The 17,389-nt window shown below is 38.5% G+C and overlaps 1 protein-coding gene across 5 annotated transcripts in view; it reads left to right on the top strand.

The window, feature by feature from the left end:
- The window catches only part of SPIDR (scaffold protein involved in DNA repair), a 205,464-nt gene that overhangs the window by 121,423 nt on the left and 66,652 nt on the right, over positions 1-17,389 (top strand). For all 5 annotated transcript variants that reach the window (XR_012633106.1, XR_012633108.1, XR_012633107.1 and 2 more), the window contains exons 9-10: positions 12,715-12,925; positions 14,260-14,507. Coding sequence is in view for 2 of the 5 variants with exons in the window: in XM_074898993.1 (XP_074755094.1) it covers positions 12,715-12,925; positions 14,260-14,507 (459 nt within the window). In the remaining 3 variants the exon portion in view is untranslated. The remainder of the gene's footprint in view (positions 1-12,714; positions 12,926-14,259; positions 14,508-17,389) is intronic.

Here is a 17,389-nt window from a genome sequence, read left to right as displayed (position 1 = left end):
GTGACGAGTTTATAAAATTAGGGATTTGCATGCTCATATACATAGCCATGCAGCTGTACCTTTATTACTGTCATTATGTGATCAGTTGTGGTTGTGGTCTGTGGCAGCAAAAAGTATTACACAGAACACTGTCATGACAGGATAAGCTTGAGACATACTAAAAATGCACATAATGTTTAACTGCTTTTCACAATCTGCTTTTCTGTTAGACTATGCCTTTACTGGCAAGGAGGCAAAATGTGGTGGGTGTAATGAACAGACCAGCCCTATCAGATGAGATAATAATTCTGCCTATCTGGGTACCCTATCTCCAGGAGTGCGTGTTGGTGGGAGAATAGAAGGACTGGGCAAACACAGACAGATTCTCCCCTGGATTAACCTGCCAGCCTTCAGCAAACTTTAGTTCAAGGACTTCGAAGGGCAGAGGTTGCATTTCTGCACTTGACAACATTTCTTTTAAAATGCACTTAGGCAAGTTTTTATGGTAGGGACAGTAAGTTAGATTCACTTTAAAATGAATTCTCCTGTAGTTTAATCAGGTTTTGAAATGAGATTCTGTAATGCTGTTTGGCTCTGTACAGCTGGTTGCCCAAACAATATCTGAACGATGAAGCTGTGTTTAAATAAGATTCTTTATAAGATTTTCAGCCCACATGTACATGTAACTACAATGTAGAAAACAGATATGAATGTTTTGGCAGACACTTAAAGAGGGTGGTGATGTAGGAATTTGGAGGACAACAGTGATAAAGAAGAAATGGAAACACAAGTGATCTGGGGGTAAGGTTCTTTAAAGAAAAAAGTAATATTCTCTTCCCAAATTTAGGACACTGCTGTTTTTGCTGTGTACATCAGTCTCACAGGTGTAAGGCTGTGGAAGGCAAGTCTCCCATGCATGCTGTTCACCTTCTCAGCAGTTATCCAGGGGGACTGCTAACAGCATTAGCCAAAGGCAGAGGGATCTGTCCCTCTCCTCTGAGACAGCAGTGCTGTTCTCTGGCGGGCGTCCCAGGGGTGCTGGAAAAGCAGTGCAGTCTGCACAATCTCTCTGCCTCTTGACCAGAGACAGTCAGGGTCATAGACGTGAATATTATCTTTGTGACGCTTCAAGCAAGCAAACAGATAATATTTTTTTTTAAAGGAATGTTGCATGCAGTCAGTTGAATGTAAAAATGCCGTGTCAGATCTTTCAAGAGCTGTTCCCTTGAGGGGATGTTGCGCCAATTCACCCGACGCACCAGGGCAGGGGAAGACAGGGAAAGGAAGGGATCGAACACGCCATGTGCATGCACTTTTGTGTGTATGTGCACGGACATACTAGTCACGGAATGGCCTCTTTTCCCTTGATGAGTCCCTTGTGTTTTCCCTCTGATGTTAACTAAGCCAGGGAACTCCTCTTTTTTTCCTGTATTGTAGTCCAGGAATCATGCCTGGGACATTTTTTCAGCTGAGCACATTTACATACAGGAAATCAGCCCAAAGACTTCTTGTCAAACAGTATTTGTTCTAGACAGTTTTGTGCTGGTTTCAGGTATGCTTCTCTCTTTTTTTTTTTTTTTTTTAAGTAACTGATAAAAAGTACAGAACACAAGTAACTTTGCTTTAAAACGGGTGTATAAATATGTGTTAAAATACAATATCCTAAATATATTTACTTGCACAACTTAAAGCAAGAATATGCTCGTTTTAATGCATTTATGTATTTTTTCCACGTCCTGTTTAGTAATGCAAGAGCAATAGAATAATTTTTATTTAGGTCCACATTGAATTGCACATGAATACAAGTGTGAAGCTCGCTCCTCCCTTGCAGAGTGTCAGCACCACAAGGAGCTGTGCAGGAAGGGCCTAGCAGGGTGGCTGCAGACCAGGATGCATTCCTTGGGAAAGAAGACTAAGAGAAGCCAATCTTAAATCTTAAAATACTCTTAAATAAAAAACAAATAAATAAGCAAGCTGGAAGGGTCTTACTACCAGAGTGGGAAAAAAAATGAAGATTTCAGCTTATATAGGGGTGAGTATCAACTGACACAAACATATTTCTGTTAGAGTTAGAAGATGGTTTCTTACCAATAGTACTTAAGTTGTAGTGGGAGTAGTCAGGGGGAAAGGCAGGTAGTTTTGCAGGAATCTGATTGCTTTGTCAAAGATTTTTTTTCTCCTGGTTTTGCCTGTGATAGCATGTGACGACTCAAAAACAGGGGCCAGTTTGACCCTGTATGTAGTGTAGTCTGGCATATTGTACAGTGATACTGTATTTGCTGTTATTTTAGTGAAAGTACATATAGAGTGAAAAGTATGGAAAATAAAACCAAAATTCATTATGATTCCTTTATAAGAAGTCAGTCAGCAGTCCTTCTATAGGTTCATATTTCTCAGGGGTTTTTTTGGCCGTAAAGTCCCTGCTTCTGAAACTTGGTATGCAGCTTCCATGCCTGAGAATAGGGGTGCCATCCTTTGTTAAACAATACAGGATGTATTTGAGCCCTGATTAGTTTACAGTTATTTGCTTGGGAAATGTGTGTGTATTGTTTCACCCTTTATATGAACATTTCTCTGTACTGCCTAATATTACTATTGTTCTGGAATGTCATTCTCACTTTAAACTTCAGGGTTTTTTGCTTTGCCAGGGCCAAGATTTCCATGATGGCACACCTTCTCCCTTCTGTCTCTTTGCGCCTATTTTCTCCAAAATCTGTATGTTTTCATGAGTGTGTTTTCCCACAACACCAGCAGCTTTGTTTCTGCTCTCTGTGGCAGGGGAGGGCTGGGTGCAATAGTGAGAGATACCCATATTCCAAAATGCTCCTTTCCCTTGGAAGTATGTTGCTTCTGCAGAGCTTTCTAGCTGAAGTGGATTGTCCAAGGACCGGCCCTTCATGTATGACCGTATGCCACAACCTCATTGCTGCCAGGACTCTTCCCAGTTTTTAAAGGTTATTGATGGCCCCCTGTTTTGGTAGGTGTGTTTGTATCAGGCTTGTAGAAGTTTTACTGTGTTTATGATAGTGCTCCAAGCAATGTCTCAGGTTGCAATTCTGGTTTTTTAGGTCCTCTAGGAAAATACAGATCTCATTCTCGTTCCGAAAAAGTCATTCTTAGGTTTTATTTCTGTAATGATTTGCCCCTTCTTTCAACTTGGCTTACAATTAGTTTCAAGGAGCTGTATTAATATTACTGTGCAACACACAGAATTGTGGGAACTTGGCCTATTGGGTTAGTAGATGTTGAAGTATTTTGAAGAAACTTAGAAGCAGAGCTGTGTGTGCTTTTTTTTCTGAAATAGTAAGAGTTTTAATCTTTCCACTATACCTCTGTAATTTTCTTCTCAGAAGCAGAAAAGCCTGTTTCCTTGTAGAAATAAATATTCTTTGAAAGAAAAGTGAACCTAGAACATGCTGAAGCTGTGTAGCCTCTGAAGGCTAATGGGATCACAAAAAAACAATCCATCTCATTGCATTATTGCGTCTGCTCTGCTGAGTCACCAGCCCTCTTATCCAAAAAAGAAATTCAGGCATGTAATAATAGTGTGAAAATTCCCCCAGATGTGATCTGGTGGCTAATTGTCATTGTAACTGCCCAGTGAAATAAAACAAGGCAAAAGATAAGCACTGACCTGGAGACCAGCAGTATAAGATTTAAGTATTAGAATTACAAGTTTTAGCTTGTTCTGTATGATTATGTCTTTAAAGAAATGCAGGAATATTAAGATTGCTCTTGGTTCAAAAAAAAGACAAAAAAGACAACATTAAGGAGAATGTTGAATTTAAATGTTATTTCTCAGAGGGTTTTTCCTTGTTTTGACTGTGAGAGAGCAATGCCATTGCATCCATCTATAGTGATTTAATGGAGAAGATATGTACTATTTCATACAAGCAAAATGAAGCTCTGAAAGTAATTCTTGTGAGTGATAACTTTAAAGTACGTACATTATTGAGGGCTGTTTTCCACTCTGAAAAGGAGAAAGGTATTTTGTTTATCACAGAAGAACAACGTTTCCATGGCAGGCTCAGCCACTGGGCTTCGCTTGCACAGAAAGTTTCACTCAGGCTCTGTCTACACCAGAACGTTTCATTAAAATTTCTCACTCTGGCTGCTAGTGTTGCTAGATTTTCACTGATGACTGTGGTGAGTGGGTTACTGCAGGCAGGACTTTGCCTAAAACAGCTTTCTGTGGTATCTGTTTTATCCACCCTGCTTTTTACCTTTGTTACACATTTTCAATGATAGCCACAAATACAGTGGAAAAAATGGCTTTTTATGAGCTCAGTAAAGCTGAAGGGGACCACAGTGCTGGTAAACTTGGTCTACAACCTGCCTAAAGACCTCTGCAGCTCTGCATGACAGGTCTCTGTGCCAGGTGTCCAGCCATTTGCCTTCGCCTGGCACTGTTCACTGAGACCTCCAGGCTGCTGCCCAACTTCTTGCTGAAGCAGAGTTTGACCTGCTCAGAGGGAGTCTTCTGCTTTGCTGTCGTGCTCTGTGGCACTGAGCGAGGTCTCGCTACCTTTTGTGATGCCCTTTGTTTTGTTACCAGAGAACCCAGAACTATTGCTACTTTCAGCTACTCTCTGTGTACTAATGTGCTGATAGTACTGGATTTGTCTGTATAAGAAGCGAGCCAGACCAGAATTTGGTCTTGTTCCATGTCCTGGCCAAGAAACTATAGCAAATGCCCAGAGATGTTTACCAGAACAAGAGAGGAGTACAAGAACAAGTCCTATGGGAATTTTTTGGTTGGTTTGTAGTTGTGTTGGGTTTTATTAAATCCTAGGTTTAATAATAAAATACTGCAATACAGTCAAGCATGTGCATATATTGGGCTGTCTTTCTGAATACTAGAGTTTGCTCAGGGATAGGTATTTGTTCTTGCTACTGTGCATGTGAAGACACTTGCGAGCACGTATGCAAGCATGGACTCGTAAAGAGTCTTTGCCAATAGCAAATGCCAAAGCTCTATGGGATAACAGGCTATTGTTCTTAATAATCTCTACAAAACATTGAACAATATGTTTTAAAATGGAATTTATTTTTAAAGTTTCTCTGATAATCCTCCAAACTTGAAGCAACCAACCAAATATTCTGACTCTCCATGCATCGGTCAGAAATTTTGAGCCCAAGTTCTTCACTCTAACACATGGCCCTCATCTGCTTGGGTGATTACTGCAGAGCTCTTCTGGCCTGAGAAGCATCTTCTTCTGAGACCTCAGGAGTGGTGATGCTGTGTAACAGTGGTAGAGTGGCCACACTCCTTACCTTTCCACCACAGGCAGAGGAGTTGTTGGTGTAACCTGTTGCCTCAAATCTCCATTGTGTCACGGTGCTACAATGGAAATAAAGAATTGGACACCTTCTGTACAGCAGAATACCATGCAGGTTTCTTTCCTCTTCAATGGCACACTGTGGTCCTCACAATCCTATGGAGAGGGGAATATGTTCATCTTCCTATAGAGTGCTCTAGAACTAGGGCTGGAGGAAGTATTTGATCTCTCTTAGTAGGAAATAGTAGCTAAATGCAAAGTGCATGTATAAAAGGATGGACTCTGGATTGTTAGTATCTAGGAATATGGGTTTTAGTGTTCTGATACCTTCATTAATGTGTCAGCTTAGTATTTATCTAATAATCAGAAAAATATATCAAATGGTAAGACTTACTAGAAATGCAGTCAGAAATATCATGTCACTGTAGAAATTCATGGTGCATTTTTAGGTTGGAATTTCAGTCTCCCATATCAAAAATATGTAGCAGAAGTGGAAAAATACCAGAGAAGAGTGACAGGAGAGATATGGAGCAGCTTCCCTGTGAGAAATGACTAAGATGACTAGGGTATTTCACCTTGAAAAAGCAGTGGCTGGGAGAGGATGTGATAAAGGTCTGTATTAGGAAGTGCATTGAGAAGGATGATTGTTCACTACCTCTTAAAAGCAAGAAGTGAGGGGCAGCAAAGTAACCACTACGTGACAGATCAAAAGAAATAAAAGGAAGTGGTTTCTCACATGCATGTAATTGGACTGTAGAGCACTGTGGATGCTATAGGATGTTGTGGATGCTGTAAATGTACAAATGGTCAAAAAGCAGGCACATACGTTCCTGGAAGAAAAGTCTATCAGGGACTGTTAACTACAAAGATACTACTTCTGCCTTAGGAAGTCCCTAAGCTGAAAGTTTTTAGAAGTTATTAGAGAGTGTTCTGGAGAACTTTCACTAGATGCTTGATTTTATTTTCATAGTTTTCCTCCTCAAACATCTGTGGTTTGCTGCTGTAAGCTAGAGTATGGGATAGATGGGCCTCTGATCTCACACTAGTACGGCCATTGCTTTTCATCTCTTAACTCTCACCGCAAGTTCTAATATGATGTCACTTTGCAGCTTGCTTGCTTCCCTTTTTTCACTTTTCAGAATCCCTCTGACATATCCCTGGACTTTCCCATGGCTCCAGCTATCCTTCAAACCCTACGTGCAGTTTAGCACTGGGACCAGAGAGAAGTTGTCTGAGTAATGAGCTCATGGCTAGTCAGACACAAGTTGATATATGGGGTAAACACACAGATTGAAATTCTTTCATAACATCTTGATTATGAAAAGATAACCACGATATTTATATCTCCCTGGTTACTTGTAACGCCCTCATGGGGGGGGGGGGGGGGGGAGTGTTTTTGGTTTGGTTTGGTTTTGAAGCAACTTTCTTGTTTAATGCTTTATTGTGTGCAGTTCTTTTAACAACAGAACTTTACATCTCTTAAAAATCGTTTTGTGCCTGATTTATATGTTAGGTATTAAAAAAATCTCAGCATCAGTAGATTTTTAGCAAATTCTCTCAAAAGTATTGCCCCAGTGAGCTCAACAGATTGTTTTCATGGTAGTTTGTACGTAAGCAGTCTGAGTGGAATTTTATGTTTGGTAGTGCCAAAGGTTAAGCCTTGTCATGATAAATTGTGATCCAGAATGCTAGAAATTTCAGGTGTTCTCTTCATAGCCAAAGCAGGTTTCTGGAGAGGTCTGAGAATCTTACCTACTTTCCAGTCTGGTAAAGCCTAGTATTACAGTAATTTCCTGGAGTTGAATGAGATTTGCTTTGATATCCATCTGTGCTTTCCTACATCAGAACATATGTACATCCTCTCCAGTTTGCACGCGGTGCACCTCCCTGCAGAGGTGAGAGCACTGGGTGTGTGACATAATAGTGCATGATGTTAACCACAAGCTTTTTATAGCAGAGCTCTTCTTAAATGTGAAAATTTCCATACATCTTTTTTTCATGCTACAGGGTGTCACATTTCAAAAGGCAGTGCTATGGCAAGCCAGTGGTTAGTTTATATGATTACTTTGAAATTAGTAAAATGATATAGTGATAAAAACGTTGGCTTTGTGTACCATAGTTTCTTGCTGGAGTGATTTCTTAGGCTTACAGGTAATTTTGTTGAAAAGTACAATATTATTTTGCAGAAAGAATTTATGCTGCAATTGAGAAGATTTTTTTCATTACTTGTGTTGTTCTACTAATTCTCTTAGAGTTTACTTTTTCTTGAGTGTCAAATGGTAACAGATTGGGCTGTAGTGATATATACATTTAATAGCTATGTATTCTTTGTGTGTTGTATTCATGGAATGAGAGCACAGGCAAAATATTTTCCCAGTAGAGGAACAAACAAATATCTAGTTATTCACAAATTAAGCACATCATACTCTAAAAGCAGACATTTTAGACATAGCTTGAGTAGCTTTTTATTGTTACATCTTCTGCAGAGCTGTTCTGAGGTGCTGAAGCTACATTTCTTTGGAAACCTGACACAGTTGAGAACTCTGTATTTGACATATGAGTCTGGACGTTGGTCTAGATGATTAATACTATTTCTTCATGGAGAAAACAGTACAATCAGCCTTGAGAACGTGTCCCACAGTAATCTGTTGCTTTGAATAAGATAATTTCAAAGAAGGAGATACCAGCTGATTTTTGTTTTCTGTTTTTGAGGTTGGGGCAAGGGAAGAAGTTTTACATTATTAAAGTGTGAGCTCGCAAACACAGTACTCATACAGATTGTTCAAGCGATGTAAATGATGCTGATGGAGGCTCACATGCAAGTGGTGAGATTACTCACTCAAGGATGAAAATTCTGTGTTTGGGCAATCTCTAGGCATGGCAGATGGTCGATCTGTTCCCAGTGGCTTTTTGATTTGAGCTACATATTAGGAAGATAGTTATCATCCTTGGATGGTAAGTGGGCAGAGATCTGTCTGGACTTGGGAAATTTTGATTTTTAAAAAATTATTATTCTAGCACTCAGACATTCTTGGACATATTACAATTTTTCACAAGTAAAACACTGCAAATGGCACACAACCCCAAGTGAGAGGCAGTATGAGCAACTTCCTCTGTATTAGGCAAAATAAGCGATTCCTAGGAAGTTGGGATAGGCCCTGTGTGGTGTTCCTAAGGGAGTTGATTCCTCATGCTTCTGGGCAACAGTTTAAGGCTCTGGCATGCTCTTATCCCCCCACATGTACTACTAGTATTCTACTTGGTGGGCATTAAACCTTCTTTATGCAGAAATCATTGTCCTGAGACTTGAAATCAGCCAGTTTCATAATTACAGTGCATGTTGTAGGTCGCTGAAATGTTAGAGCGTTCAGTTAATGCAATGTACTCTTCAAAAAAATGCTCTAGGCATTTTACACTTTGTAAAAGAAAAGGAAAAAAAAGCCCAATAAAATACCCAGGGAGAGCAAACAAAAAAATATGTTCTCTAATTTGAAGTGATCCAGAGTCATCTCGAGTTCATGAACCAGCACCACTGTTTGATGTCAGCAGAACTGAGCGGAAGCATGTGGTTTGTGAGCTAGCTGCTGCCATAGTCACAACTTCTCGCTGGCTGAGCCTGTGGATGGGCTGCACGGGGCAGACCACAGTGCAAACCTCCTGACTGTTTGGCAGCAGGGTTAAGACCCTGCCTCAAGTTGAAAATTCAGCTACTTTATACCATGTGTTTTGTATCTCAAAGGGTGATAGACCATGATTAATGGAGAAGTAGGCAAGGACACCCTCTGCTTCTACTCTGCCAGATAGCCATTTCATCATAGGAGGGAGGAGGAGAAAAAGCAAGCTACATCCTTGGAGAGAGAAGCAAGCTGTCGTTGGAAAAGAAAAAAAATAACATTATTGCCTCATGTTCCTTTAGCATGTGACCAGTTACGGCAACTGCTGATTGTCTACATACCAGAAAAAAAATGCCCTGTAGTGTAAAAAGTTCACAGTCTCTACTTCAGGTCATTGCAAACAACCTTTCCTCTAAAGGCAGTTAGTAAGGAAGTCAACTTCTGATCCAACATTTAAATATACTTTCCTGAGCAAGAAGAAAATCAGAGAGTACAAGAGAGGGGTTTGGATTTATTAAGTCTGTAGTGAACTTTGTTTTCTTTCCATTGTCTCTGTGTGATTTGCTGAATGAGATGATGTCTCATTCTTTGAAAATAAACTTTTAAATATAATGAAGCAGATAGAAAAGAAGACATTTAAGAGAGGTCACAGAAGACTTGAAATGCCCATTTAACACTTTATCTGTTAAGAGGATGCTACGGAGTGTACTCTGTATCCTCTTAGGATAGGGCTACTCCTGACTGTAGGCAATCTGCAGCTGGAACAGATACAGAAGGTTGAGGTGATCAGTTATGGTGTCTCAGGCACAGAGGCAACACATACAGCTCAGGACCACAGGGATTGCTTGGGGAAGGGATTTTGTTTTTCCCCAACTGTTGCAGCTTTATAGGCTTTCTTTGCCCTAGCCTGTATCTTTCAAGCAGACATAAAGAATTAAGGCACGGTTTGCCTTTGTTGTAAAGTGAACAGTATGAGCAATATACAATGGCAATGTAGAGTTTTCTGCCATGATGATGATGATCAAAATTACCATCCTGCAGAGCTTGTTTGAGCTGAGCAATACTAGGAAGAATTTCTGAAAAAGGACAGAGTTTTCATTCAATTAATTAATATTATATTAATAATTCTTAATATTGAAGACTATATATATAAACTTGGGAATAATAAATATAATATATTTATATATTATATATAGCAAATATACATTATTATATATATTATTTATATGTATCTGTATATAAAAATAGAAAATATTTCCATTTAGAAATCCACCTGTACACAAAATAGTGAGCTTATTGCAAACTTTTTTCTTATTTCTTTCATTTCAGTTGGTTTTTATTTCTATTTATTGCTGATCCTTTTCATTTCCTATTGGGAGGAATTAATCCATTGAGAAATAGGACAGATTTTAATAGACTACTGTGATTATTACTCTGACCTAGCTGAAGAGTTATTGCTAAGTCTGTGGACACCTATGCAGGTCTAGAACAAATCATTCATTTGAACATTTGCAGGTCTAAACCAAATGATTAAAACGAAACAAAAAAATGAGTGGTTTTAGTGAACTAATTGCAAGTAAGAAGTAGAGGCCTTCTCCCGAAAGTGTATAATGTCCTTTTTTAGCTTTGTGGAAATGCCATGTAGCCATTAATTTATGCATTATTCGTGTATGATAAAAACTGAGCCGAGACAGCTCTTGGTAAAAGTACTTGAGGCATGGAATGCATAGACATAGCAAAACCATGGTACATGTAATTTGGGTATCAGTAAAACCTACCTGCCTTAAAAAAAAAAAAAAAAGCTGATCACATATCTGCACAGGAAAATAAAAATAAAACCATAAACCTCAGAGTTCTGCGAATGATTTGCTACTAACGTCAGTATTTTTTTAGAGAATGAGATGATTTAGATCAAGCAAACATTCTTCTAACATTAGTGACGTAACAGTCCCGTGTTCAGAGAGATTTCCTGTTTACTTTGGGTCTGAACACAGACGTCTCAAGAAAGTAGGTGCTAAAATTTTCATTCCGTATCTGCATATAAAGACAGCCCAAACTGTTCTGAGATCTGTAGCAAACTTTTTACCCTTTTTTTTTTTTTTTTTAATTTAGAAAAAAGGGACAGTTTAAAAATCTCCTAAAATCAGAGATGTCTTGGTTTTGCTGAACAAGCTAATTCCTCAGTTTTAATCCTGTAACGCAGAAAATTATCAGGCAATGTCAATTTGGCAGCCTTGTGAGCAACTGTCATGCTCTTCTTAACGGGGACCTTTGTTAGCAAATTCATGTGGATTCAAGGGACTCAGTGTCCTTTAGGGATGAACTATTGCTTGCTTAGATCTGAAGAGCTCACAGATGGCAGTAAGGCATCGCGGTGAAGCGTGGTACTTAGTTTTATGCTGTACTTTTTCAAGAATTTTCTGTTTCAAATCATAACTTCCGTGAGTGTTCACAGATAGAAGCCATACATCTTTTTTATAATTTATGTGTATGAGTCATAGTTTTAAGTTGAAAGCTTAGTTTTAACACACTACTTTTTTCTAAAGGCAGAATTCATCTTCCTGTTGCATTATTTTCTAATTATAAAAAACCAGAATTATATTTAATAACTTCCTGCAACTCTTCCTATGCCTTTGAAAATAAGAATGCATTCATTTCCATTTAGCTATCTGCTCTCCAGAGAATGAAGGATTCTGTTATAAAACAGCCCATGGTCAAGATCTTGTACGGACTGAGATCAGAAATAAGTATTTTTGAGTGGTTTGGTTTGGTTTGCTTTTCAACTTTGTGTGGCTGCGTTTTGACAAACAGTGTCATAGATTTGAAAACTTCCTTCACCTCCGTAATACGGCTGTTGAGCAGTCTAGAGACTGAAGTCCTGAGGTTACTTCTGAACTCAGGTCAGTTTAGCTTTGCTGCCAAGGCAGGAGGCCTTGTTTTACTCCCAAGCGATAAAAATCTAATGGTAGAAAAACACAGCCTGCAATAAAGTCACTAAGTGAATTTTGTTTCTGTTTTGATGGTGTCTAGAAAATGAGATTACTGATTGTTTTTGTTAGCTGACTTCATTAAATTTGTATCCTGTGAGTATAAAAATTGTATTTCTAAATGTATGATTGTGATTCTAGCATGTGAAAAAATCCCCATATCGAGAAGTGCTTTGGCATCAAATTATTGTGTATTTAGAGATTCTGCAGCCATTACCTTAATCTGCTAGGTGAGAAATTACTGCATGTGAAGTTGTTTGGGAATTTACATTGGCACTAGAAACTAAAAATGGGTCTTGGAGAGCACATTTATGACAGCAGCAAACACACAGGCAAAATAATATATGGCATATCGTAGGAAAAGCATAAGATTTTGCTTTTAGAAAAAGAGAGGAGAAAGAGCGGGAGGAACAGCTTGCTGCTGGCTGCAGTGAGAATGAATTGGGGTCAGTGGGAAGCATGAATTAACACAGAGCAGGATTAATCTTTCATTCTTGGCTTTTACCTTAGTAACTGTATGCAGGTGTTCCTGATGCTCTTGGTTCGGCACTGGCAGCGTGGAGGTACCGAACAGCGTTTGTGTGAATCCAGATGGGGTTCATTCACAGGGCTCAGCAAGCTTCCAGGTGTAAATTGTCCCTGGATGCAGTGGAGCTCCACTCGCCCAGGGCTATGCTTGAGCTAATAGGGCTGTTCCAAGCTGAATATATCAATGGGGTGGGTTATCTGCAATTTGGATAACACACCTTTGAGTATTTTAGTTGTAACTGTAGAAAAAGGGGGAGAGAAATACAACACACGTTTTAAAACAGTGCTTATCGGTAGTTTAACTTGTAATGGATTGTTTTTTTCCAGGCAAAAACTGCTTCTGGGAAATGCAGATGTTCCTGTTATCATGAATACGTATTTTAGTCAGAAGGTGCTATTCACTGAACATTCAGAAACAAGAGAGAAGACATATGGTCTTACAAAGATGCTTATTAGGAAGAATATTATATCTTTGGCACAGACGTTCAGACTAAATGACCTTGATGATGAGTTACACCAGGAATCTTCAGATAATCAGGTAAGGTCCATTTGGTTCACCGTTTAGCACTTGGTGAGAAGTTGGTGAGCAGATGTTTGGAAATCATAACAGAACCAAAAATTCTAAATTACTGACCTGTTCAGTTTCCTCTTTCATTTAGCCAAGACTGAATAATACTCAGTGTTTATTTTAATAATATTTTCTTAACGGAGGCTTTTGGCCCATCTAGATGTTGAACTGCAGTGAGGTTATTTTGCTGGTCTCACTACTGTGCTAAATAGTAATTGTAGCTTGGTTTTTCATTGATTTTTCTCTCATTCTTTATAGCTGAATAGCTAAGGTTTATTTGAAATAAAATCTGTTTTCTGCAAACTCACTCAAGATATTATTGAAAACAAACATTCCATTTTTGCACCCCTATTTCTTAACTCATTTCCTAATTTCTCATTTCTCTTTCTTTAGAGCATCAGTTGGAAACACCACCTACTTTTCCCACCCTTTCAGTTTGTTTTCTTTCCTATTTTGACTTTGTATTAAAATGACTACTGACTGTGCATGTCTATAGCTGTGGTTGTACAAGCTGAGGCATTTTAAGGGATCTGGTTTTCTGATAGTGTGTCCCAGCACTTTCTGAAAGTAAGGCTCATATAAAGGCTTTCTATTGGCTACCCAAAATAGTTCTTAATATTTGAGAATTTTGGCCCTACAATTTTGATGAACGAGACTGAGTGTCACCATTTTGTATTTGCTTTTATATAATATCCATTATAGGCCTAGGAATTAAAAAGTTACATAAATCAAATCTTAATAGTTGGTGCTTCAACTCTACCTTATAAAAAAGGTTACACTGTCCTACTCCAAAACCAGAGCATATTACTTGTTCCCCTCATGGTTCCTAACAAACAAAACCACTTCATTTAAAACTCAATAGACAAGTTTTATTGCAACCACTTTGCAGACTAGGGGTAGTGCTGTACCACAGTTTTCTTTTAAATACTGCAAATTCTCCTTCTCTACTGATGGATAATACTTATGGCACAGTCTGTAATAATATGAAAACCTCTCTTGGCACCCAGCTTTTTATAAAATCAGGTTTCACTGTGAAACTAAAAGTTTGGCTCGTGCTGGGAAGAGGCCTATATATTTAGACCATATTAATACAGGAGAGTACTGTGTGCTCAAGTCTCTTGAGTGTTTCGTTAAAAATCCATAATAAATACTGGCCATTAGTTTGTAAATTAGTTTAGGTGCAGTATTTTGAAACTAATTTTGCACTTCTTGCAGTGATTTTTCAGGCTGAAGTTTTATTCTTTAACACTACATTGTTTCAAGGTCCTGTGAAATGCTTCTATTTATGGGTTTTCTTTCACCAGGTTGCCTGTGGTCTGCAAATCCATAACAACTGTGATTCGAAACAGCATCCCTTAGCACGGAGTGCTGTTAATGATTCTCTGCTTGAAATGGTGGAAAGCCAGGGAGCAGTGGGATGGAGAGAATCACAGGTACAAGTGGTTATCCAAAGGGTGTACTGTTTGCCTGCAAGAGGTTACAGAAGCCACGTTGAAGGAAACAAGCCTCTTTGTACAACACCAATCATAAATTCAGATCCACCAAATGTTAGGTGAGTAATAAGATGCATGGGAATTTTCTTGTTGAGGCTGTGATATATGAGAAACTGAAGAGGACATAGTTTGGAAATGTCATTCTTGGTCATCCGCTTGCAGGGAATAAGCACACTCAGCAAGGCACAGGACTCTTGATGGAGGTGGTGTAGTTTTTTAATAGGTATAGTGGGACACAGAAGTAGTCCTCCCCAGAGGAGGGAAGGATCTGTCAGCTCATGTCATCAACAGAATGACAGGAAGATTGAAAATTAATGGGAAGTTAATGTAAACCAGTGATGATCATAGACATCTTGCAGTGTTTCTTGAGCTTTACAGAATAACTGTTACTTCCCATTTACCTATTTCAGTCTGCAATATGCTCTGCTAGTCAGTTAGGCTCACAGAGTGGTCTTTTGAAACAAGAGGAATATGTGGAAAGATAAACAAAAGGCTTTTCTAAAATGGGAATTTTGCACAGGTGCCATTAGAGAAACATAGCTGCATATATGCAAACTTCCATTGTGAAGCCACTGGAAAAAGCTCCTGTTGACTTCTGGAAAGCTGGAGGTCACAGCAGTTCAGCTGCTCTGCAGTAAGAAGTGATCTGGTGTCAAAACATTAACACCAATGAGGAAATCTTATACACAAAACCCATGGAGTTTACAGCTTTAGACCAGTGGTTTTAGCCTCTCCTGTTTTAGTCTTTGCATCCTAACACTGGTCTGGTTTTGGTGTAGGGAATCAAGAATGGGACTTTGTTTTCTTAAGTACAAAAGATACGCGAGACAAAGTTTTCCCTTCTGAGTGGTACTGATGAATCCTTGCCTTCACGTTTTATGATCCTCGAGGTTTGAGACCACAGACTGATTTCAAAGTCTTTCTCAGCAATTCTGGATCTGAGATCACTGTGTCTATTATTGAATTTCCTTCTTGGTTTTGCACTAATTTTTGGTTCATGCTGGCTTAAAATTTTAAAAGGTAAGATACACTCAATTTTGTTTTCACTCAGGAAGCTTAGTGAAGTGAGTTACAGTGGCAGAACTTATATAAAGCTTCTAAATTCAGCCTTTCAGGACATTAGGAGATCTATCTTCTTGCAGAATTCAGGACCTGAATGGAGATGGGAAATTAGTTTGAAAGGTCCCATTGAGAACTCTCCAGATGTAATTTGCAATATGCTTTGAAAGGATTCTTCAAGGTTTGATGAATTTGAGTTCCTCTAAGCCACCCTGCTGGTGAGTAGTAGCATGCTCACAGGTCCTTCGTCCTGAGCTTTTGAAATACTGCAGTTCTCCCAGTTCTTACTGCCTTGTAAGCCACTGGAAAATATACAACAATTATTGATCAATAAAATCTGTCCAGGAGGAATTTAGGAAGATTGTTCTTTCCTAAAATGCAAGCTCAGTCATCACCCACAGGAAAGTAATTATCAACAGCCTTTTCCCCAATGTTTTTTTAAAAGCTCCTTTACATAGAATAGTTATATTGATCTTAACTTACATTATTTTTTAAAAAAAGTAATGAGCACATGTTGTTGTGTGAACTCATTGCTTTATAATTAATTAACTCTTGCTATAATATTTATTTTTTTAAAAGTGAGAGGAAAAATACTTTAGCAGCCCCACATCAGTATGTGATTTTGAGGATATTATTCAAGCTGATTTTTACATGAATTCTAGTAGAGATCAAATCATACCGTCTCTGTATTTCCTTTCTGACTTTTAACCAAAAGTATAGCTAACTTGCAATCACACAATTAGAAGTAGTTAACCTGCCTGAGCCCACACCCATCACAGGAATGGGGTAAAAGAAAACAGAAATCTCAGCTTGCACTTCTTATATCATGTTTGAAATATAAATAAAATAAAAGTTGAGAGTCTGTTGCTTCTGAGTATATGCTGTAGCTAGGTATTCTCACAGGCAGTTGTTAAACTGGACTCTTAGAAGTTCCTCAAATTTTATAGATGTCCCAGCTCAAAAGAGCTTGGTGGTAGCTCAAAAAAGAGCTTGGTGGTTGTCATTTGCAGTTATCATCTGTCTTTTGGATCCCAAAGAGAAAAATCAACCCACTTTCTCTTCTGCAAAGAAGAGAACGAACACTTAAAGACTGAGGAATGGAAAACACCTCATACTGCTTTATCAGCTGCTATTTCCATGGCTGATAAGCATCCACATGATAATTTTCTCCTCTATCAAAAATGTCTCTGTCTGTCACCTGATAGTGAGCAAAATGGTCCAACGCCCTCTGGCAGTCCTTTGAACCAACTTGATTGCTCATTCTTTTGTAATTAAAAAAAAACCTCTCTTTTTTTTCTTTGTAAACTTATTTTTATAAAGTAACACTGCCTGGAAAGCAACGTTCGTATTTTATGAGACAAGATGAGCTAGATAATTCAATGTTTTGTGAACAAAAGTTTCTAATTAGATATCGAGGTAGATGAATAGTTAATTGATTTGTATTTTAGACAGCCTGTTTTATTGTATATGTTTTGTAGCACTCCACAATAAGATGTTGTTGCCATAGGGAAGCATAAAAAACACAGTAAGCTGGAAAAAGGCGTGAAATTAAATGTGGATCAGTGGAAGTGATGCATTTTGTTCAAGGCATCCAGTTTCTAGAAAGAGACTGGCCAATTGTAGGAGGAACCTCTATTTTCATTGTAAAGAAATGGTTTCATTTAATTGGTTAAAACTAGCACTGGTAAAGAATAGAAATTATGGTAATGCCTATATGCATCTAGCTTTTATTGTTCATAAATACACATATGTAGAATACGGCCTTTTACTGATAGACAGATGGATATGTCTGAGGGGTTTAAGTCTGTTTATCTGAAGTATGTAAAGCAATTGCTGAGGACACTGAGAAGTCATTACAGAGAAGTTCTCTAACTTCTGTTGT

The sequence above is a fragment of the Athene noctua genome, chromosome 2, assembly GCF_965140245.1.
Source record: "Athene noctua chromosome 2, bAthNoc1.hap1.1, whole genome shotgun sequence".
Classification (NCBI taxonomy): Eukaryota; Metazoa; Chordata; class Aves; order Strigiformes; family Strigidae; genus Athene; species Athene noctua.
This window is presented reverse-complemented; position numbering and strand designations above follow the sequence as displayed.